General features: G+C 44.3%; 1 protein-coding gene across 1 annotated transcript in view; it reads right to left on the bottom strand.

The window, feature by feature from the left end:
• Positions 1 to 212: 212 nt before the first annotated feature.
• Positions 213 to 23,897, bottom strand: part of LOC144682725 (annexin A10-like) — an 84,424-nt gene continuing 60,739 nt past the window's right edge. Inside the window, exons 6-11 of the mRNA XM_078545803.1 lie at positions 21,004 to 21,063; positions 20,775 to 20,868; positions 13,940 to 14,035; positions 13,771 to 13,829; positions 1,841 to 1,963; positions 213 to 281 (exon numbers count right to left, since the gene is read on the bottom strand). Of these exons, the coding sequence (XP_078401929.1) occupies positions 213 to 281; positions 1,841 to 1,963; positions 13,771 to 13,829; positions 13,940 to 14,035; positions 20,775 to 20,868; positions 21,004 to 21,063 (501 nt within the window). The remainder of the gene's footprint in view (positions 282 to 1,840; positions 1,964 to 13,770; positions 13,830 to 13,939; positions 14,036 to 20,774; positions 20,869 to 21,003; positions 21,064 to 23,897) is intronic.

Raw genomic sequence — 23,897 nt, 5'->3', positions numbered from 1 at the left:
AGATTAACAAAAGGTTTATCTATAATAACTGATTAGCAGTTTACTGTAACTGTGCAGTTAATGTAGTTAACACTAAATGTGCAGTTTACTGTAACTTTCGAAGACAATAATTTGACTCTTCAATCTACATCAAAGACTGAAGTAGGCTTGGGTTTTGTGACACTTCAGAATTTCTTTTCTTGATTTACAAGTAGTCATGAATCTTTCTTCATTTAATAATCTTCAGCATCGCCAGTACAAATTGCCATGAGAGCTGCTTCATAATGTCCTGATGCATATTGCTGCAAGAGATCAAAATAACACCGTCTTAAATCTTCAGTTTAAATCACAGTTAATGTGTGCATTGAAATTCTTCTATCTAGTAATAAAGCCAGAAGACCAATTAAAATAACAAAGTTAAGCATCTGAATTAGAGGACAAAAGCATTTTACACAAATGTGTTAATATTTGTGCAGCATATTTCAAGGCTTTATTTAATATTATGTGCACATAATAGATATAAAAAGAAAATAAGTGTCAGGCAGGAACAGTCTATCACATTAACACTTCTTAGTCATTTTTCTTTAAAACTTTCCATCTATATTTAAATCAATCAAGTTTACAAGTTGAATGTGACTATAAAATTAGAAAAAAATCAAAATCTAGCTTCAACCTATTTTTGAAAGCAGCCCCTAAAGGTATTATTAAATTGAAAATAATTTAGTGCTATTTTTAATCTTGCCTGATGAAAATCGTGTGGGAGGGCAATTAGAATGCCTCGTGGGGTTTACCTTCACAAATCCTACTGTTTTAATGCAGGCTCCAACCTTAATCTGGTCTTCTGAGCAGTCAAGTGGGAAATCTGCTGAAAGCTTACATTCTCCTTTTTTAAATACATTCATCAGGCTCTGAGGATGTCACCTGGGCCCCCTCTACAATTTTAACTGGAAACCTGCATGGGAAGCTCTTGTGACTTCTCTGTCGGATCAACCTAGCTGGAAGAGCCAGAAGAGACCCTATAAAGTAAATGGATTTTCTTTTTCTCCCTTTCCTAGTGAGGCTGGATGGAGCAACAGAGCTTCCTTAGACCCAAGAGAGGAAGTTGAAGCCTCCTCCTCAAGGGCTGCCTGGAAGTGATCATCTAGCTCAGCACTGATTGTAGAGCAAACATAGGACTTTCCTGGGTTTGTCCCACATCGTTTGGTGTATTTACCCATTACTTCAAACTTGGGTCAGTGGTAGCTGACTCTGAGTCAGAAGGTCATGGTCTAAACAATTCTCCACTGACTTGAGCACATAATCTAAACTGACACTCCAGTGCAGTACAGAAGGGATGCTGCACTGCCAGAAGTGCTGACTTTTGGGTGAGATGTTAAACTGAGGCCCTATTTGCTTGTTTAGGTGGATGCAAGGTATTCTATGGCACTATTCAATGGTTATCCTTCTAGATAATATTAATCCCTCAGCAAACATCACCAAAAACAGAATCTCCTGACTATTCTCTAATATATGTTGGACTATGCAGTTCACAAATTGGTTAACATGTTTGCCTACATAACAACAGTTTCTACACCTCAAATATAATTCATTGACTATGATATATTTTTAAGTTCTTGAGAGACCAATGAAAAGTATTTTTCTGATGTAGTAACTATTTTAGCATGAGAAAGAAAACATTGTGATATGAAAATTAGGTTTATGAGAAAATTTCTTGTTTGATTTATAGCCTATTATTACTATTCAAATTCGAACAGGCTGATTGTGCCTGACCTGCAATTAATAATGCAGCAAATCAGACTGTTTAGGTAATTGCTGGGTCTCCAAGTGTGTGTATATAACGTAAAGGATGGACAAGGCATACCCTGATATCTTGGCTTAGGGAATTTCCATATCGCTCCTTGTAAGTTCTTTTGATAGTCATCAGATCCAGTTCACTTCTTGAAATCAAGATCCTTATAACTGTTCTGTTGTGAAAGCCAAAATCCTAAGTAAAGTTATAAAATTCTGGGTTATGTTATGGACTTCTGCAAAACATTTCCACAGAAGTGGTACTAGCTTGTTTCATTAGACAGTTATACTGTAAAACTGTATAGTTATTCCTAAGTAGCCAAGCTGAATTTTTTGGAAAATATAAAGTAAGAAAAATGATATTAAGAATACATAGGAGGGATGATTTTGTGATCCTGTGCTTTTAGCAGGCAGCAGCATTCACAAGGAGGACTTCTTGGCATCTTGCAAACACATAACCGACTAGCAGCACTCCAGGATATCTCAGTGTTGGAACATTATGGGCAGAATTTTGTCCTCGTTGGGCGGGCTTGGTGGGGGTGAGCGGGAGCAGTTGGGAAGTTGACCGCCGCCCGCGATGGCGATTTCATGCTGGCGGGCCAATTAAGGCCTGCCCAGCGTGAAACACGCGCTGCAGTGCTCAGCGCTGCCTGTGTTGGGGCGGGGGGAGGAGGGCGAGTGCGCAAGTTCGCACAGTTACGCGCAGGAAAAGCTCCCTAAAGCACAGAGCTGCCTCAGGGAGCTAAAGATATAAAAAATTCAAAAATAAAGAATATAATGAGCAGGGACATAATATTAATGAAAAGTTAAAATTTTTATCTATTTTTAATTGCAGTTGGAAATCTCATTCTGCCCATGGATGAGGTTTCCTAAAAAGTGCAAAGGCCGGTTGACCTTATTGACTGCCTGACAACTGTAAGATTGGACGGGCAGCAAAAAATTACATTTAATTGGTACTTTAATGGCTTTAATAGGCCTGTTGATTGTAAGCCCTCCGACCGAAATATCATGCGTCATTTTACGCTCATTCAGGTCGGGTGCGCGCCTGCCTGACGAGGTAAAAATTCTGGCCATAGGCTTTCCTTCTCAATTGTGGATTAGGTTCTGGTGCCATTACATAATTCAGATGTGCATGCATAAATGAAAAATAAATCATAAATCAACTTAAGAGGGATGGCGTTGATCATTCCTATACTTATATGATGTTTACACCTATTTATTAAAGTCCAGCAATTGAAAAGGTTACTGGTAAATTTTCAATGTACTGTCATCCTGGTTGAGTCAATGGAAATAAAAATCATGAGATGTCAAATGTGCTGCCATCTCATTATCACACCTTTTACGCTTTATTATACAAAGTCAAGGAGATCTATCCCAACAAATAAGTCCATGAAAGTCAAAAATAGGATAGCCGTAGGCAGCTTACTTAATGTCGACTGTCATTGCTGAATTTGAGGACTTGGGTACAAAAAGTAAACTCAAAGTTTAGAAACACAATGGGCGGAATTTTCCGAGTCCACTGGTGGCGGGCGTGATAGGAGGTGTGTGCGGAAAATATGGCGGGACCCACTTCATGACGGCGTGAAGGCAGGTCCCGATTTTCCGCTCAGCCTGCTGATGGCGGGCTGCATTTCCCGCCATCGGTCGGCGGGGAGCTAATTGTAATACATTAGCATATAATTAAAAGGCCATCCTGCCAGGCTCTTGGAACCCTGTTGTAACGTCCATCCACATCTGCAGGAAAGCGCGCCAACATGTTTCACAACAGCACACAGGCGAAGTGCACTTGGCGGCCTTCACTTTGGGGAAACTGAGGTGAGTGAGCAGCAGCGTTCTCCACAGCTCGCTTGTTGTTTACAGGCCTCAGGGACGCCGGGGTGGGGTGGGGGAAACTGATGCCTGGCCCTGGAGGCAACTGCTGAGGGGTGGGGGGTGAAGTGCTGCCCTGGCGACAGGCAATCGGGGTGGGGGGCAGGGTAAGCGAGGGTATTGGCCAGGCATTAGAGACATCTGTATAAACTGACCATGTCTCTGCAACTAAGACAGATCAGGTGCAGCCACAGTGATATGATTGGGGTCAGGCAATCTCAGCATCTTGGTTTGGACCAGTGTCCCCCATGTCGCAGGTTAACAGGGCAGCCATGCAGCGCACTCATCTCTGGCCATCCAAAGGGTGATCAGCACTCTCCGGGAAGCATTAAGGGGCCAGGAAAGGTACTAAGTACAGCCATGATAACCATGTCTCTCTCTCTTTCATGCTTCAGGAGGACCACATCAGGATAATGGATCCTGGTGACCTAGCTGTATGCCTGATGGCCCACAGTGACCGTAGACGACTGAGGAGAGAGCGACTGAGGCTCCTAGCTGTGCAAAGGGCAGGAGCAGCAACCTCATGAAGAAGGGGCAGCAGGGGCTCCTGCACATGCTGCCCAGGAGCGAAAGTGAGCCGTGGGTGGTTGGTGCCTAGCGACACCCAGGGTCTATAGACGCCGCCTGCCATTCCTGCAGATGACTGAGAACCAGTGTTGCCAACGACTGCGCATGTCTAGGGACCTGGTGGCTCACATCTGCCACTTACTGCAGGACTTGGCACCAAGGGGACATGGAAGGCCAGTGGCTGTGAAAGTGACTGTGGCACTCAATTTCTATACCAGTGGCTCCTTTCAAGGCTCCACAGGTGACCTCTGTGGGATTTCACAATCCGCCACCCACAAATACATTCATGAGGTCACGGATGCCATCTTCTCCATGGCACACAACTTTGTGCATTTCACCCGGGACCAGGACAGCCAGGATACAAGGGCCATTGGATTCGCCCTGATCTTGGGATTCCCACAGATGCAGGGTGCGATTGACTGCGCTCATGTGACCCTCAGGTCTCCATCGCTACACTCAGTAGACATCAGCAGCAGCAAGAGCTGAAAATGCAGCTGGTATGCGACCACCAGAAACGCATCCTGCAGATATGCGCATGGTTTCCAGGGAGTGTGCACGACGCCTACATCCTGAGTTGCTCGCAGATTCCTGCGGTCTTCCAGGGTCCTCAGAGGCTGCAGGGTTGCTTCCTTGGATCCAAGGGCTACCGCAGAGGCCATGGCTGATGACACCCATGTGACGGCCTCAGACTGCAGCAGAGCGGCACTATAATGAGGCTCATGCAGCAGCTCGCAACTTGGTGGAGCAGACCATCAGGATGTTGAAGATGTCAAAGGTTAACAGGGCAGCCATGCAGCGCACTCATCTCTGGCCATCCGAGGGGTGATCAGCACTCTCTGGGAAGCATCAAGGGGTCAGTTGGAGCCCTGCAATACAGTCCGTAGAGGGTGTCATACATTGTTGACGTCTGCTGCGCCCTTTACAACCTGGTGTGCAACAGGGTGAGGAGCTGGCTGAAGAGATGGAGGAGCTGCATGTCTCATCCGATGAGGAGGACATTGATGGGGATGAGGGTGAGGGTGTCTTCGGTGGTGACGACGATGGGGATGAGGCTCTCGCACTGGCTAGATGAGGGAGGCACATTTGGGAGGCCCTCATAGTTACCAGATTTGTGGAGGATGATGACGACATGCAGTGAGATGTCCCTGTAGATCCTCACATCACAGTTGAGAACATTTGACTGTGAGAATGTTCCTGTCATGGAGATGCAGTGGAGACCCTAATGGTAGCTCAATCACAGGAGGATGATGACAACATGCAGTGAGGGCACTCCATAGATCTTCACATGGTCTCTGAGAATATCTGACTCCTGTCTGGCCGAGGGCAGCTCACTTGCGCTCCATGATCAGGGCCTTCTCAGAGACGCAGCCATGAAACTTTAGACGTATCTGATGCTGTGTCCGCCTTCAGCACCTCATTGCTTCAAGAGCTGGTGCACAGCATCCCTGGACACAGATGCTGGTGTGATGGGGGCCAGCCTCACATTAAAGGTGCTGAGAGCACACAGAGAGTATGAGAGAATTCTGTGGCACCTGCCCACTACATTCTGACAGCAATGTCCAACACAGCCGAGGTGCAGGTACCAGTAATGTTTCCAGGGAGGCTGGACCATCACTGTGGTCTGAAGGCTGCACACAGCACAGGGAAGAGGCCGTGGACTGAGACACCTGCCTTTTATCTTGTGCAGAAAGGTTTCACATCTGAGTGACAAGAACACTGCTCGTCAGAACAAGGAGCCACAGCAGGGAAACATTCCTAAGAGCTTATTAACAATAGTGAACAATATGTACAAGTGATCAACACCTGTGGTCAGGCTGTGCAACTACTTTTACTTAACTTTCCTAACCCTGCCGCTACGTCTTGGTGCTCTCCGGACATCCACAGCAGAGGTGGAGGCAGCCTGCTGACTGTGATGCCCCGTCTGTGATGGCTTTGGCGGGCGTTCTCTGGATGGCCGAGGCCTGATGGGCCCCAACCTGTTTTCAGGGTCCTGCTGTGTGGCAGTAGCACCCTCCTTGGCCTGCGAAGCTGGAGTTGCAGAAGTCCTAAGAAGAGGCAATTTGGATGGGCCGGTCACCCCCAGAATTATCTGGGTGGATGGCCCCAGAATGTGTATCTGCTGAGAAGTGAGGGTGGAAATTGCAAAGATACTAGTGATAAGCTTCCAGTCTTCCTTAGACACATGGGAGGTGCCAGAGGACTGGAGAATTGCGAATGTTACACCCTTGTTGAAAAGGGGGTGCAAGGATAAAGCTGGCAACTACAGAGCAGTCAGTTTGATCTCAGTGGCTGGGAAACTTCTGGAAACTATCGTTCGGGATAAAATCAATAGTCACTTCGACAAGTGCAGGATAATTAAGGAAAGCCAGCATGGACTCATTAAGGGAAAATCATGTTTATCTAACTTGGTGGAGTTTTTTGAGGAGGTAACAGAGAAAGTTGATAAGGGAAACTCTGTTGATGTGGTGCATATGGATTTTCAAGAGGCATTTGATACAGTGCCACACAACAGAATTGAGCAAAATTCTAGGTCATGGAATAAAAAGGAAAGTAGGCACTTGGATAAGAAACAAAAACAGAAAACGCTGGAAAAACTCAGCAAGTCTAACAGCGTCTGTGGAGAAAAAAAAAGAGTTAATATTTTGAGTCTTTATGACTTCTTCAGAGCTAAAAGCTTGGATAAGAAACTGGCCGAGTGACAAGAAACTGAGAGTAGCGATAAAAGGTTGCTTTTCAGGTTGGAGGAAGGTTTGTAGTGGCGTTCTCCAGAGGTCAGTGTTGGGACCCTTGCTCTTCCTGATATATATTAACGACCTAGACTATGTGTGCAGGGCATGATGATACATGCCAGCATGATACGTGAGCGGCAGCGTTGAGTGCTGCCTGTGCGGGCAGGGGGAGAAGGGCGAGCAGGCCTACCGCAAACTTCATACATGTGCGCGAGAGAGCGCTGAATAATCTCACTGAGGCACAGATCTGCCTCAGGGAGATGAAGAATATATTGAAAAAATTATTAAACAACAGAAAAATATAAAACATGTCTCCTCATGTGAATCTGTCACATGAGCAGGAACATGTTTTTAATTAAAAATTAAAGTTTTTATTTCATTTGTATTTGCTTTTGGAAACTCGGGACGAGGTTTCCAAAAAAAATGCAAAGGCCACTTGGCCTTTTCGCCTGCCTTTAACAGGTTGGTTGAGCGGGTGGTGAAAAATTAACAACAATTGATAACTTAATGGCCTTAATAGGCCTTTTAATTGTCTTGGTGCAGTAGCTGGAGAGAAGGAAAGATCGCACACAGGTCCTGCTACAATGCAGCAAACCAAGGACAGACATGTGGGCATGAGAGCAGGGTGGAGTGTTGAAATGGTAAGCGACAGGGAGGTCTGGGTAATGCTTGCGGACAGAATGAAGGTGTTCTGCAAAGCGGTCACCAGTCTGCGTTTGGTCTCTCCAATGTAGAGGAAACCGCATTGGGAGCAACGAATGCAATGGACTAAGTTGAGGGAAGCACAGGTGAAATACTGCTTCACTTGAAATGAGTGTTTGGGCCCTTGGACGGTGAGGAGAGGGGAAGTAAAGGGGCAGGTGTTGCATCTTCTGCGGTTGCATGGGAAGGTGCCGTGGGAGGGGGTTGAGATGTAGGAGGTGATGAAGGAGTGGACCAGGGTGTCACGGAGGGAACGATCCCTTCGGAATGCTGCCAGGGGGGGTGAAGGGAAGATGTGTTTGGTGGTGTCATCATGCTGGAGTTGGCGGAAATGGCGGAGGATGATCCTTTGAATGTGGAGGCTGGTGGGGTGATAAGTGAGGACAAGGGGCACCCTATCATGTTTCTGGGAGGGAGAAGAAGGTGTGAGGGCGGATGCGCAGGAGATGGGCTGGACACGGTTGAGGGCCCTGTCAACCACCGTGGGTGGAAAACCTCGATTAAGGAAGAAGGAGGACATGTCAGAGGAACTGTTTTTGAAAGTGGCATCATCAGAACAGATGCGACGGAGGCAAAGGAACTGAGAGAATGGGATGAAGTCCTTACAGGAAGCGGGGTGTGAGGAGCTGTAGTCGAGGTAGCTGTGGGAGTCGGTAGGCTTGTAATGGATATTGGTGGACAGTCTATCACCAGAAATTGAGACAGAGAGGTCAAGGAAGGGAAGGGAAGTATCAGAGATAGACCATGTGAAAATGATGGAGGGGTGGAAATTGGAAGCAAAATTAATAAAATTTTCCAGGTCCAGACGAGAGCATGAAGCAGCACCGAAGTAATCATCGATGTACTGGAGAAAGAGTTGTGGGAGGGGGCCGGAGTAGGACTGGAACAAGGAATGTTCCACATACCCCATAAAGAGACAGGCATAGCTGGGGCCCATGCGGGTACCCATAGCCACACCTTTTATTTGGAGGAAGTGAGAGGAGTTTAAGGAGAAATTGTTCAGTGTGAGAACAAGTTCAGCCAGACGGAGGAGAGTAGTGATGGATGGGGATTGTTCGGGCCTCTGTTGGAGGAAGAAGCGGAGAGCCATCAGACCATCCCGGTGGGGGATGGAGGTATAGAGGGATTGGACGTCCATGGTGAAGAGGCGGCAGTTGGGGCCAGGGAACTGGAGATTGTTGATATGATGTAGGATGTCAGAGGAATCACGGATGTAGGTGGGAAGGGATTGGGCAAGGGGAGAGTGAATGGAGTCAAGAAAGCGAGAAATGTGTTCCGTGGGGCAGGAACAGGCTGACACGATCGGTCTGCCGGGACAGTCCTGTTTGTGGATTTTGGGTAGGAGGTAGAAGCGGGCTGTCCGAGGTTGGGAGACTATCAGGTTGGAAGCTGTGGAAGGAAGATCTCCAGAGGAGATGAGGTCAGTAACAGTCCTGGAAACAGGTCAGATCTAAGCCCTGCAGTCCTGCCACATCCAGTCGTGATTGCTGGTGGACAATTAAATGACTCACTGGAGGAACAGGCTCCACAAATATCCCCATCCTCAATGATGGAAGAGCCCAGCACATTAGTGCAACAGACAAGGCTGAAGCATTTGCTACAATCTCCAGCCAGAAGTGCCGAGTGGATGATCAACCTTGACCTCCTCTAGAGGTCCCTAGCTTCACAGATGCCAGTCTTCAGCCAACTCGATTCACTCCAAGTGATATCAAGAAACGGCTGAAGGCACTGGATACTGCAAAGGCTATGGGCCCTGACAATATTCTGGCAATAGCACTGAAGATTTGTGCTTCAGAACTTGACATGCCCCTAGCCAAGCTGTTCCAATACAGCACTGGCATCTACCCACTTATGTGGAAAATTGCCCAGGTGTGTCCTGTACACAAAAAGCAGGACAAATCCAACCCAGCCAATTACCGCCCCACCAGTCTACTCTCAATCATCAGTAAAGTAATGGAAGGGGTCATCAATAGTGCTACCAAGCGGCACTTGCTTATCAATAACCTGCTCACTGACGCCCAGTTTGGGTTCCGCCAGGGCCACTCAGCTCCTGACCTCATTACAGCCTTGGTTCAAACATGGGCAAAAGAGCGTTCAGCCCAAGGTGAGTTAAGAGCGACTGCCCTTGACAACAAGGCCAGGTGGGGAGAGTAAAGAGAGAATTATGGCCTGCGTGGGGTGGGGGGTGTTGCAGGATGGGAGGGGTGCCTCCCTCCAGTTTGCCTAATACCAGCACACACAGCTAAAGCTGCCGGATTTCCCGCTTGGCATGTGCCTCCTCCTGCCACTGGTAAAATAGCAGCAGGGGGTAGGATGAGGCACTTAGGTGGCCATTAATTGGCCACTTATGGGCCTCAATAGTCTCAAAGATGCCTCCACCATCCCCATTAAATTTCAGACAGGTCCGGGGCAGGCAGTTAGGTGGCGGGTAGGTCATTTGCTGAATTTTACAAGCCTCAACGCCTTCAAACGCGCCAGCAGGGGAGGACAAAATCCAGCCCAGAAATACTTCTAAACAGCCTCTCTGGTACTGAAAACTTTACTTTATAAGCACAAAGTCTCATTCTTTCAGAATTTAATTAGCGTTAGATATTTTTAAGATGTTAAAATATTTTCTTTTACTTTTTCTTTCTGTCTCTTTTAACTCTCTTAAACATGTCTTTTTTTCTCTATTCTGATTTTTCTTCCTGTACATGACTTAAATCTAAAATCATCCTTCCTGGTTTATACTGCCTGGTTTGGACTCTGCTACCATGAAATCCAGTCCCATAGAACTCCATGTTTCGGTGCTACGTGTGCTGTTTTGCCTCCAAAATTATATCCATGGTTATTTATTCTTTCATGGGATGTGGGCATTGCTGGCAAGACCAACATTTGTTGACCATCCCTAATTGCCCTTGAACCAAGTGACTTGCAAGGCCATTTCAGAGGACAGTTAAGAGTCAACCACATTGCTGTGGGTCTGGAGTCACATGTAGGCCAGACCAAGTAAGGGCGGCAGGTTTTCTTTCTTAAAGGACAGTAGTGAACCAGATGGGTTTTTTTTAAACGACAATCAATGATAGGTTCATGGTCATCATTACTGAGACTAGCTTTCAATTCCAAATGTATTAATTAATTGAATTTAAATTCCACCAGCTGCCGAGGTGGGATTTGAACCCATACCCACAGAGGGTTTGCTTGGGCATCTGGATTACTAGTCTAGTGATACCACCGTCTCCCCACAACTTCTAGTGCTAGCTGCACCAGAGCACAACTTGTTGAGAGCTTTAACGCATGGGCACGGAGCATTTATTGCAAGTATGCAGGGTAGGCAGATCATGATGTCAATCAATACGTAACACTGATTTGACACCAGTGATGCCATTTTGGAACTCAATGCTCCAACTATTGCTTTCTCTTAAATGCACACAGATGAGCATTCATTCTGCAGCAGGACGTAACCCCTCTGCATCCTCCAGCATTAACTATAGGGATCATTAGCGACTGTCAGCTTACTTGCTGAGTGATTTCTGCTGGCTCTTGCTGCAATTGTAGCAGTGTTTGGTGGTTTTCTAAATTAGTTAAAGTTGCTGAAGTCTACAGGGAGTGGTGTGGCACATGCTGGAAGATTTTGTCCTGTCTTCAAGGTTTCTTCACAGATCACTTTCAGTAGTAGACATCCCTCTTGATCAACAGCATGATAGGGAGAATCAGCAGGTGTGACACAGAGAAGGACAAGATGCTCGAAGAGGGAGGAGGAGAAGGGTAATCAGCAGGGGGCCGTGTCTGCGCAAGGTGTTCAGGGAGCAATTCTGCCACTTGAACTTCAGTAGAAAGAAGTATATAAAATTGCTTCATTAAAGACATCCTCACTGAAATCTGACGCCTACTGTGGCCACAACTGCAGCCTCAGATCAGGGTGAGAACAGCATTGTCAGTTACCGAAGGCAACTGTGGCGACAAATGTTTAAGCGCCTGGCTATTTCCAGGCTGAATTAAGCAATATTTGCAACATTTTGCCATCCACTGTTGCATAAGGGAGGTCACTGAAGCCTTGCATTCCAAGGGAGCTGGATAAATTTCAGTCTCTCATGCCAGAGACATGGAGGTAGAGCAAAGGCACTGTTTCACGTGGGTTTCAGGCTTTGCAGTGGTGTGATGCTGTTCAGAATCAACTCTGAGATGTACAACTGAAATGGATTTCACTTCCTCAACGTCAGCTGGTGTGCAACCAGTGCATTATGCAGATCACTGTCTGTTATCCTGGCAATAGTTATGTTGCCTTGATTCTATGCCAGTCTACTGTACCATTAGCTTATATTTCACCCCTTTTCTATTTTTCCTTAGTTCTGTTGAAGAGTCATGCGGACTCGAAACGTTAACTGTGCTCCCTTCCACAGATGCTGCCAGACCTGCTGAGTTTTTCCAGGTATTTTGTTTTTGTTTTCGATTTCTAGCATCCGCAGTTTTTTGCTTTTATCTTAGATCTGACCTGTTGGTTGTGGGATCACTTAGCTCTGTCTATCACTTGCTGCTTATACTGTTTGGCATGCAAGTAGTCGTGTGTTATAGCATCACCAGGGTTGACATTCATTTTTAGGTATGCCTGGTACTGCCTGGTATGCCTTGAACCAGGGTTGATCCCCTGGCTTGATGGTAATGATAGAGTGGGAGATATGCCAGGCCCTGAGATTACAGATTGTGTTTGAGTACAATTCTGCTGCTGCTGATGGCCCACAGCACCTCTTGAATGACCAGTCTTGAGTTGCTAGATCAAAATCTATCCCATTTAGCACGGTGGTAGTGCCACACAACACGATAAGGGTATCCTCAATGTGAAGGTGGGAGTTTGTCTCCACAAGGACTGTGCGGTGGTCACCCCTACTGATACTGTCTTGGACAGATGCACCTGCGCCAGGCAGGGGATGAGGATGAGGTCAAGCATGTTTTTCCCTCTTGTTGGTTCCCTCACCACCTGCCGCAGATCCAGTCTAGCAGCTATGTCATTTAGGACTCAGCCAGCTCGGTCAGTAATGGTGCTACCGAGCAACTCTTGGTGATGGACATTGTAATCCACCACCCAGAGTACATTCTGCGCCCTTGCTACCTTCAGTGCTCCCTCCAAGTAGTGTTCAACATGGAAGAGCACTGATTCATCAGCTGAGGTAGGGTGGTACGTGGCAATCAGCAGGAGGTTTCCTTGCCCATGTTTGACCTGATGCCGTGAGACTTCATGGGGTCCGGAGCCGATGGTGAGAACTTCCAGGGAAACTCTCTCCCAACTGTATACCACTGTGCTGGCACCTCTGCTGGGTCTGTGCTGTCGGTGGGCCAGGAAGTTCCCAAGGATGATGATGGTGTCTGTGACATTATCTGTAAGATATGATTCTGTGAAGATGACTATGTCAGGCTGTTGCTTGACTAGTCTGTGAGACAGCTCTGCCAATTTTGGCACAAGCCCTTAGATCTTAGTGAGGAGGAATTTGCACGGTCGACAGGGCTGAGTTTGCCGTTGTCGTTTCTGGTGCCTAGGTCGATGCCGGTGATCCATCTGTCTTCATTCCTTTTTTGTGACATTGTCCTTCCTATGTCTCTATAAAGCCCAGGATCACATTTTGTTAACTGATTTGTCAACCTTTCTTACCAACATCACAGGTACACAAACACCCCAGGCCTCTCTATTCCTGCACCTCCTTAAAATCTTTTCCATTTAGCTTGTATCATTCGCCTTACCAAAATGCTCACCTCACTTTTCTGTGTTGAATTTCATAAGATGCATTCTGATTTGATAACAGTAGGGGACACTAGTGTCTGTGGAATGTCTGTATTCAGTTTGACTGTAATGTATAGGCTACAACTAAGAATTGCTTATGTTCTAAGGCTGTAGTCAGTCAGCAATTCAAAGGCTTTGCTTTGCATGAAGGAAGTAATTGAGGATAAAATAGTATAATATCATTTAATTTTTATAGTGATATCTTCTCCAAGTTAGACTTTGTGTGTGAATCTACCTGTCCCCTGTGGGAAATGGTGATGTTACTGGAAATATCTGTGTTCCATATTTCAAATAAAAGTCACCAATGAATTGCAGCAATTTTGTGTTAAAAATATCTATAATATTCCAGAAAAGTAATTTAGAAAGGTATGAATTACTTACGTATATCGCAGTGTAGAGCTTGTATGCAAAATAGGAAGCTTTGTCCCTAACACAAAGAACTATAAAAGATACAGATTAATTCTGGCAACAACATTAAAACTTTAAAATAGAATTTTAAAGATGTAACTTGAATTTAACAAATGCAAATTTGTAAACTTAATTCACTTACCAACTGCAACAAGTAATTCCTGAAAACGTCCATCATAGCAGTTGGAGATTGCTTGTACAATATCTTGGCCAGACACGAGTTGGAATTGTTCAAAAGCTACGAGTAAGATTATGGAAAGTTATGAAGTTTTTCAGCAATTTTCTAATAATCAACTTACAGTGGCTTAATAAGGTCAGTATGCCAGCGACTTTAGTGCAAAATATGACACGGAACACAGAAAAAAATAGCTGAGCACAATTCTAGTACCTGATCACTAATTAGATAAAATCATCATGGATGAAGTCACCATTGTTATTAATAAAAATAATTGAAGAGGAAACATTACACTCACATAAAAATCTGATTTTAAGAAATTTATTTTTGATGTCAGGTTCTTAAGCAAATCTTTCCTAGATAGTATCTGCATTTGAAGTTCATAACCTACTGGCTGTGCTCCATCTTTTAAAGTACAATATACATTGTATAGAAAAAATAATCAAGAAGCTTTGAGTTTATCTAACATTTTATTGCACAAGGTCACACCTTATAATAGGGTAAAACGGCAATAGAAACATTTAGTGTGAGGTGCTAGTATCTGCTTATTTTTTACACTGTCAGTATCACCGATCACAAATCCTTTTAATTTACTGTCAGATTCATTAAATGAGCTATAAATATGCACAAAATTAACTAAGATTTTAATTACTTCATATCCAAATTTTACCAATCTGACCAGTATTTCAATATATTTTATTATGCATGGTGGAATTTCACAGTATTTATTGCAAAATCTATTTTATTGACACATGTCCAGAAATTATAGTCTGGTGCTGAGGTGTTGCAAGTGTGGTGCAGTGGGACTTCTGCCCACCTATTTGCCTTCTGCTTGACTCTGTCCCAAACCCCAAGAATGCAGCAACTTAAAATAAAAGCACCCCCTGGTGCTCCTGGAGCTGGTGGAATTCCAGACCTGCAGCTTACCACTCTGCCTTTGGGTGGGGTCCACAGCTCATGACTTTCCTTGTGGGGCCTGGAGAGCACTCCTTCTCCTCCTGGGCAAAGATCTGATTTGAGGGTCTCTTTGTCCTCCTGAAAGCTGTTGACCTGCTTCTTCCTACAGAGAGGTTGTGACCACTTCCCTGATCATACGAACATACATAAGAACAAGGAGCAGGAGTAGGTCATTCAGCCCCTCGTGCCTGCTCTGCCATTTAATAAGATCATGGCTGATCTGATAGTAACCTCAAATCTGGATTCCCCCTACCCCCAATAACCTATCACCCCCTTGCTTACCAAGAATCTATCCACCTCTGCCTTAAAAATATTCAAAGACTCTGCTTCCACCACCTTTTCAGGAAGAGAGTGCCAAAGACTCATGACCCCTTGAGAGAGAAAATTTCACCCCATCCCCATTTTAAATGGACAATCCCATATATTTAAAACAGTGACCTCTAGCTCTAGGTTCTCCCACAAGAGGAAACACCCTCTCCATATCTACCCTGTCAAGTCCCCCCAGGATCTTATGTGTTTCAATCAAGTCGCCTCTTAGTCTTCTAAACTCCAGTCGATACAAGCCTAGCCTGTCCAACCTTTCCTCATAAGACAACCCACCCATTCCAGGTATTCATCTGGTAAATCTTCTCTGAACTGCTTCTAATGCATTCAATCAGGCCTGAGTTATCAATGGGACCAAGGTTTGCATATTATGAGGTTGACACCTATTTCGCTTAATTGCAGTGAGTAGTTAAAATAGAGGTCAGCTGGAATAGGGCAAAAAGGCTAAATGCTTAATTTTCAAAGGACCTCCATACACCTGCAAATGCCATCTGTTCAGCCTTGGATATCAATCTTGGCTATTTGAATGGTGTGAAAATGGCCCCCATTATAGTTCCTCAGAGCCATTTAGCAACTACAGAACTACAATCAGAAGTCTAATTCAGTTGCAATGTTCTCATTATTCCAGCTTGGTATATATGTACGATTATTTGCTTGTTCAGAGAATTAGCTGCATTCATAAATCAGACTAGTTTCAATTGATAAATATGTAAATGGTCTTCAGTGTTTTGTGCAGAATCATCATATGCTTGCCATATTGAGGTCTTCAGGAATCCTTTGGAGCCTTGCTAGTTGACAACCAAAACAAGCTGTTTCTCTGAGTCTTCCGTGACTGGACGTTTTTTTCATTATAATTTTGGTTTCATGGCACAATGGGTACAACTTGAAGACAATGGCCTCATTTCAGTTTCCTAAACCATATCAGGGTGGAGAAACAATGTTCTGTATCTTTCCAACTGCGCCATGATATAGAGAATTTGAGGGATAAAATCCTATTTCAGGTACTTTGTGAGTTGATTTTAAATCTGCTCATTTGACAGAAACCAGACAGATGGGCAATTAAAATCAATCCAAGGGACTTACACAGGATATGGATATATGGCACAGAAACAGGCCATTCATCCCAACCATAACAATGCCCACCCCCAATGCCACACTCTTTGGCCACAGTATTCAAACTTGCTCTTCTGAGCATGTGGTAAGGCTGACTGCCAGAAAGCAGCATGGTCTTTCTTTAAATATGCAGAACAGACTCTGATGCTGTAATGAGAGCCCACTTCTACTTTAACAATGGTACTGCGTGGGGAAGTGGTTGTGGCTTTCCCGCCACAACATGATGTGGAGAGGAGCCAGTCAGAAGAGAACCAAAGAGCTAACTTTTATTTTACTTTCCTTGTGGGCCCTCCTGAAGTGCTGTCACTCTGACTTGCCCGAGTATAGGGAACCTTGGCAGTGGTCTCCTGCTGGAGATGTTGCACTCCTGCAAAGTGGGAAACATTGGGAACACACAAATGAGGCCTGGGAGTTAAAATTGCCCAGATGTCATGCAGCAGAGGTCAGCAAGATTTGATGACATGCCCACCCCTCCCCCCTCCCCACACCCACCACCACTACCCTGACTCCCGCTCACCTGATTGCCATCCCAGGTTAAAATTGGGTCTTTTGAGAATACAGCCGACAATAGCATCATCTTATCTTTTCAACTTTGCATTCTCAACAACCTTGCTATAAACCAAAGGACAGAAGTAAAATTTGACTTAGGCAAGGACAATTCATCAGATAATTAAAATACAGATACAGATTTGCAGACTCCTCTCAGGTTAAGACTCTGTAGGCTAAAAATATTACGGTACCTAATTAAGCTATTGACCTGAATTAAACTAGGGAAGTTTAACTTAGTTTTTGCAAATCATTTTGAAAAAAAGTGACATATTCTCATTGTGTAATAACATTATTTATTTAGTAAAGTATGACAGTCCAGGAGCAATAAGGAGAAGAACATTTTCTGAATAAAAATGTTTTTTAAGTGAGAAGGCTTCTCACACATCCTTCTCAAACCATCAATCTGATCACCTCAGTTTTTGAAACTTATGCCACATAAAGCATGGATCACTGTATTTCCAGCAGATCCTCTAACGTATAAGACTCTGGTGGTCCTGCTTCATGGGACTGATTCCAACATGACTGGAGCACCTAATCAGAGGAAAGAAATCTTTGAGCTGGCATTGATAATGGACTTCATTTCTGCATGGCACTTGTGATAAGTTTGGGGCTGCTACACATTGCACATCTCCCACTCAGCTGGTTGTTCTCTGCACAAAGCCACAATGATACCTGGTGCTTTACCTGTTTGAAACAATAATAATTCACCTAGTCAGTAAATGGACTATAATCACTTGATGCTTTTCTATTTATAAATTAATTCTCAACAAATTAAAACCAATAAGCTTAACATCCAAATGAAAAAGAGTTGACCAAGTGATAATATGTTCTATTTGTTACTCACCTTTTAGCTGTATGATCCCCTTGGGCTGAAGTGATTTTTCTGGTCATTATGTGTAGCAGCATTGTTAAAGCATTGAAAATCTCCCTCTGGTCTCCATTTCCACAGTCTATCTCAATGACCTTTGTCTTTTAACTTTGCAACACGTTGTTCCTTCTGCATCTTTAACTTTTGTGTATTTCAACAAAAATGTAAGTTTTTCTTTGACCAATATTTGGGCCATGACATTTTTTCATCACCAGCTTGGCATGTTGCTGTTTTTCTTAATCCTCTAAAAGATCATATTTATTTTTGCAGCTATTTTTGAGCAGTTTTTTTTTGTCTTTCATTGCTTTTCTCCTCCATGTTGGAAGCCTTACAGAGTATTCAAAGGCACAGCAAGTAATCAGTACAATGGCCACACCATTAACAAGTCACCCGCATTATCTTTTCAATTGCTTTAACTTGTCACTGCGGGTCCCCAAATTTGCATAAACTTTTAAATGGCATCCTTGGAGCATTTTCACAAGTAGAAATTTGCAGGAATTGTTTCAAATCACTGTTTATTTTGAAATTGGTATTTATCTGCGCCCAGCTAGATAGAAAGTTGGCCGTACATTTTTAGTAACATTGCAAACTTTCATTTACAGCACTAGGTTTCACAGGAGTGTGCTTTTGCAATATCACACAAAAAATAATTTGTTCCCAGGACTGGGTGATGTGAACAAGGTAGCATTTATAGGTGCCTTGAGAAGGTGATGATGGGACCTCTTTTTGAACTGCTGCAGTCCTTGAGATGTTGCTTTAACTACGAATTTCAGAATATTAACCCTGTGACGTTGAAGAGACAGACACATCTAAGTCAGGAATAGTGTTACTCAAGAAAACTTTCCACAACATTGCAGCTGTTGTTCTTCTGGGTGGGTGAAGCTTCAAGGGAGGAAGCTATTAAAGCAAGCCAGGTGAGGTGCTGCAGTGCATCCTGTCGATAGTAATAATGTAACCTCAGTAAGGCAGTGATGGAGGGAGTAGATATTCAGTCCAGAGACACTGGTCAAGCGAACTTCCCTGTTGTGAATAGTTTTTGCTGGTTCTTCTCGCATGATGTTGATGTGGTTGGCCTAGTTAATCATCTGCAGGAAGATTTTGTACTTGGGCATCTTGAAGGCACCATTTAAAGATTTACTCAGTAAGACAGTACACATGGTTCATAAATTGCTCCATGAGGGTGAAAACTGATGGTGCACTTGTTTATCATCAAACTTTAAAATAAATCAATAAGCAAAGACCTCAGGGGAAGAAACTAAGTGAGAGAAATGTGCTGGCATTGCACAGGTAGAAGACACAGACATATGTTGATTTTCTGGGGGCAGGCAGCCCGCAGGCATTGAAGAACGCCATGCAGACCATTCAGGCAAAACTGCTGCCCATGAATGAATTTCTCCTCCTAATTTTTTTGAACAGAACATGTGGTGGAAGAGTGCATTAAAACATTTCATCCTTCTTAGAGTTGGAATTTTTACTGTTTTGTAATTTTAAAAAATAAAATAGTACCGGAGGTGAATGGCTTCTGTACGCTCTCGTACTGTGGGTTTTTTTATTCTTTCACAGGATGTGAGTGTCATTGTCTAGGCCAGCATTTCTAATGCCCATCCCTAAGTGCCCTTGAGAAGGTGGTGGTGATCTGTCTTCTTGAACCGCTGCAGTCCATATGGTACACCCACAGTGCTGCTAGGAAGGGATTTTGACCCAGTGACAGCGAAGGAATGGCGATATAGTTCCATCTCAGGATGGCGAATGGCTTGGAGGGGAACTTGCAGGTGGTGGTGTTCCCATCTATCTGCTGCCCTTTCCCTTCTAGGTGGAAGAGGTCACAGATTTTCAAGGTGCTGTTGAAGGAGCCTTGAGAGTTGCTGCATTGCATCTTGTAGATGGTGCACATTGCTGCTACATTGGCGGTGGAGGGAATGGATGTTGAAGATGGTGGATGAGGTGCCAATCAAGCAGGCTGCTTTGTCCTGGATGGTGTCCAGTTTTGATTTTCCTGATCTAATTGAAATCTAAACCATTTAGCACGGTGGCAGTGCTACACAATACCACAAGGACTTTGGGGTAGTTGCGCAGATGTATCTGCGGCAGGCAGATTGATGAGGATGAGGTCAGGTCAAGTATGTTTTCCCTCTTGTTGCTTCCCTCACCACCTGCCGCAGACCCAGTCCAGCAGCTATGTTCTTTAGGACTTGGCCAGCTCGGTCAGTAGTTGTACTATTGAGCCACTCTTGGGGATGGACATTAAGCCCCTCACCCAGAGTAAATCTGCGCCCTTGCCACCTTCAGTGCTTCCTCCAAGTGGTGTTCAACATGGGAGGGATTCTGATTAATCAGCTGAGGGGGGTCGGTAGGTGGTAATTAGCAGGAGGTTTCCTTGCCCACGTTTGACCTGATGCCATGAGACTTCATGGGGTTCAGAGTTGATGCTAAGAACTCCTGAGCAACTCCCTCCTGACTTTTCCACCACAACCGTCCTCATCCATGCTGGAAAATGACATTGTGCGGTAATTTAGTGATGACAGAATCCTGACTGACTTCAAGCCCCCTTTTCATGTTCAAATAGATGAGCGGTCCCTTGAGTGAAATGTCAGCAAGTTGTTAAAACCTATGAACTCACTGTGTACCTGCACCTTCAGGAGAGGATGGAGAATAGATTATTGGAATTTTTGTTCTGTACAGTGTGAAATATATTATATAAGCAACAATATTCACATTTGAGCTTCAACTTTTTTTTCTGTTAATGTAACACTGATTTTAATATGCACAAATACCACCAGGTTCCATATACAGTACATTGCCAACATAATTTTTGACTTGATTCAGTAAAAATAACTTCTACTTGCTGTAAAAATTTAAATAGCTCTTTTAAAAAGTAATTTGATTCTTGTTTTTTCCTAACCCAAGTTATATACACGCTCTTATGATTTTTATGGTTTCCGTATACTAATAAAATAAATCAGGGTGACCAACAGTGGAATCTTTAATTACCTTGCCACAACTGCTGATAGCTCCTTTTACAGAGGATATCTTGCAGCATATCTTTATGTTCCCCTGTTTTGTCTTGGCAAGCTTCCCAAAGGACCTACAATATCAAAAATTAAACAAAAGAATTAGCAGAGTCATGTAATCTATTAGCTCCTTCAAACTCCTTTGTTCAATAATTAAGATAACAAAGTACATTTGAAAGTGAAGTGTGCAAAAAAAATTTGTCTTTTACCGTGGCATCTTGTGCAGCCATTTCTTGATCTTCATATCCATATCCCTCTTCTCTGGCTCCCTGTGAATTTTAGACAGCATTAATTGTGGTGACATAAGTAATTAGAACAAGGAGGGATTTACTATCACCACCTTCTACCAGGCAAATTTTTCACAGTGACCTGAAGATAGTATTTTTGGTAATGCATTCTATGAGTTTCTACAATGATTGCTTTCTCAAAGGTAAAATGCTAGGCTCCATGGTATAAAACATCAAGAATGTTTAAACAAGCGGGAGTGAAAATGAGGCAATTCAAAAAGTAAAGCTAAGCTTGAGTTTAAAATCTGTAGGCTGTAGGGAAAGTATGGAAAGCTGTGGAATGGAAGGAATTTCACAGTTTTCAGTGGGAGATGCTGTGATGAGTCTGAGTGTTTTTTGGGCGCTCAGGTAAGTACTTGGTCTCCTGAAGGTCTGCATCTGAAAATCTTCACTTTGATTTCTATACTATTAGGGAGGGTGAAGACGACTTTCAATAGCATATTTGCTACTTAGGTGGAACAAAAAAGAAAAGCCCAGAAAAATAGTGACCATTGTAATATCAATAAAGGACAATAAAATAGAATCATTTACAGCACAGAAGGAGCACAATTGGCCCATTGGGTCCATGCCAGCTCCCCACGAAGCAATCTAGTCAATCCCACTACCCTGTTCGATTCCTGTTGCCCTGCAAGTTTATTTCCTTCAAGTGCCCATCCAATTTCCTTTTGAAATCATTGATGATTATTTCTGTTTGTTTCCAACATCCTCGTGGACAGAGAGTCCCAGGTTATTACCACTCACTGTGTAAATTAAGTTCTTCCTCATAGTCCTTGTGCCATTAGTTAATTGTGATAATGGCTGTGAAATCCTGGTTTTCCCAGGGACTAGATTTTACATGCCCCCACTGGGCATGTTTTCGGTGGGAAGGCACGTAAAGTAGAACAGGTGTCCAGCACGTGACCTTTAGCCCTGGAGAATAATATGCCTGAGCAAAGGTGTTTTTAATACTTTTGCTAAGCGCATAAAGGTTTGAACTTGTGTCTATGAATCTAACTGTGGACATAACGATTATCAGGACAGATAAAAGGAGCACACTTGAAATAGCAACCTATCATTCGAGCCTCCTCCCATCCTTTCTTTTCAAATCCTGATTAGATTTTGAGCCCAGTGGTGATGAGGGACAACACCCACTACCAGAAGGGTAGAACCAAAGGCATTAGGAGGGCATGGAAGAGGAAAGAAGTGCAGGAAACCAACAGAGGCCACTCCTCAACACAGGATTGACCACCAAAGATGGAGATGACTGAGAACCAATGCCACAGAAGACTGTGATTCTCCAGGCAGATGGCCACAGATATCTGTGCCCTTATCACCGAAGACCTCTGACCTCACACCTTGCAGCCTGGTCGCTATGCCCTGTAACTGTCCATCAAAGTCACTGTGACCCTGAAGTTTTTCACTTCTGGCTCCTTCCCAGGATCAGCTACCGACCTTAGTAGCATCTCAAAAATGGCTGCACACCACTGCATCTCACAGGCCACTGATGCCCTCTTTGCCAGAGCTGGACCACACATCCATTTCATGACAGGCATGGCCTCACAGGGACTGAGGGCATTGGGTTTCACCTCCATTGCTGGATTCCCCTAGATGCAGGGCATCATCATTTGCACCCAAGTGGCAATCAGGGCATCAAGCCACCAGCCAGTGAGATCCATCAACGGGAACTCCCTCAAGGTCCAACTGGCCTGCGATCACAGCAAAAACTTCCTCCATGTATACGCACGTTTTCCTGGCAGCTACCATGACTCCTTTATCCTTCAGCAGTCCAGTCTGCCTTAGGTCTTTATTCCAAGCCCCAAAGTGCTTGGACACAACCTAGAGGATAAGGGAAATTATTCAAAGAGCTGGCTACTCAACTCTCCATGGGAGCCCCCAGCTGAGGCACAGATGTGATACAACCAATGCCCCTGCTCAGCATGACCACCATTGAGTGGTCATTGGGCTTCTGAGGATGTGATTCTAGTGGCTGGACTGGTTGGGCGGTGTCTGCTTTATTCTCCACAACACGGTCCTACAGAGAGATGTGGTTCTTGAGGACAGTGACACCCTGGAAGGAGACAGCTCACTGGGAGAAGCAGGAGCAGGAAGTGAGAGAGGAGCAGGAAGAGGAAGCAGAGGAAGATGACACATAACATGGAGGTGCCCCTGCTGCATGATGAAGTGGTCTCCTTCTGCCTTCCTCTGGGATAAGAATCTCCCTCCTCTCCCTTACGGCCTCTGGTATTAAATCCATGTCGGCACTGATGATTTAAGGGTCTGTTCTGCCCTGGATGCCAGGCCTCTGGTTCTCCTGCAACAGCTCGCCCTGCCTCCCCAACCCGTCTATGGTGCAGTGGAAAACTATGGCACTAATTACAGATCTCTCCCTTAGGATAACCAGCAGCATTGGTGATAGCTGCCATGGGATGTTTAAATGAGTCCCACAGTTGATCTGATCTACCGCCATTTCTGCTCCCATTGCCTCTAAGTGGACAGAAAACCCGTCTCCAAACTTATTAAGAGCTGACCCTGTGAAAGCCTGAACTTTAAACAGTTTTCCACCTGAGGCGGGTTTCTGACCCAAAGGCAAACCCAGTCCTGTTTCCCAATCCTCTGTGCTGAAAATTCAGCCCTCTGTGTCTACTCTATTAAAACCTCTATTAGATCACCCTTCAGGCTTCCTTTTTCAAAAGAAGACACCCAGCTTATTCATCATCTCCTACTACGATTATGCTCCCCGGTCTAGTTTCACCCTTGAAAATCGTTTTGCACCATCTCCTAAGTGTCTGTAGATCCTTTTTATAATATGTAAATATTGTAATTTTATAATTTTCTGT

The sequence above is a fragment of the Cetorhinus maximus genome, chromosome 1 (genome assembly GCF_964194155.1).
Source record: "Cetorhinus maximus chromosome 1, sCetMax3.hap1.1, whole genome shotgun sequence".
Lineage (NCBI taxonomy): Eukaryota > Metazoa > Chordata > Chondrichthyes > Lamniformes > Cetorhinidae > Cetorhinus > Cetorhinus maximus.
This window is presented reverse-complemented; position numbering and strand designations above follow the sequence as displayed.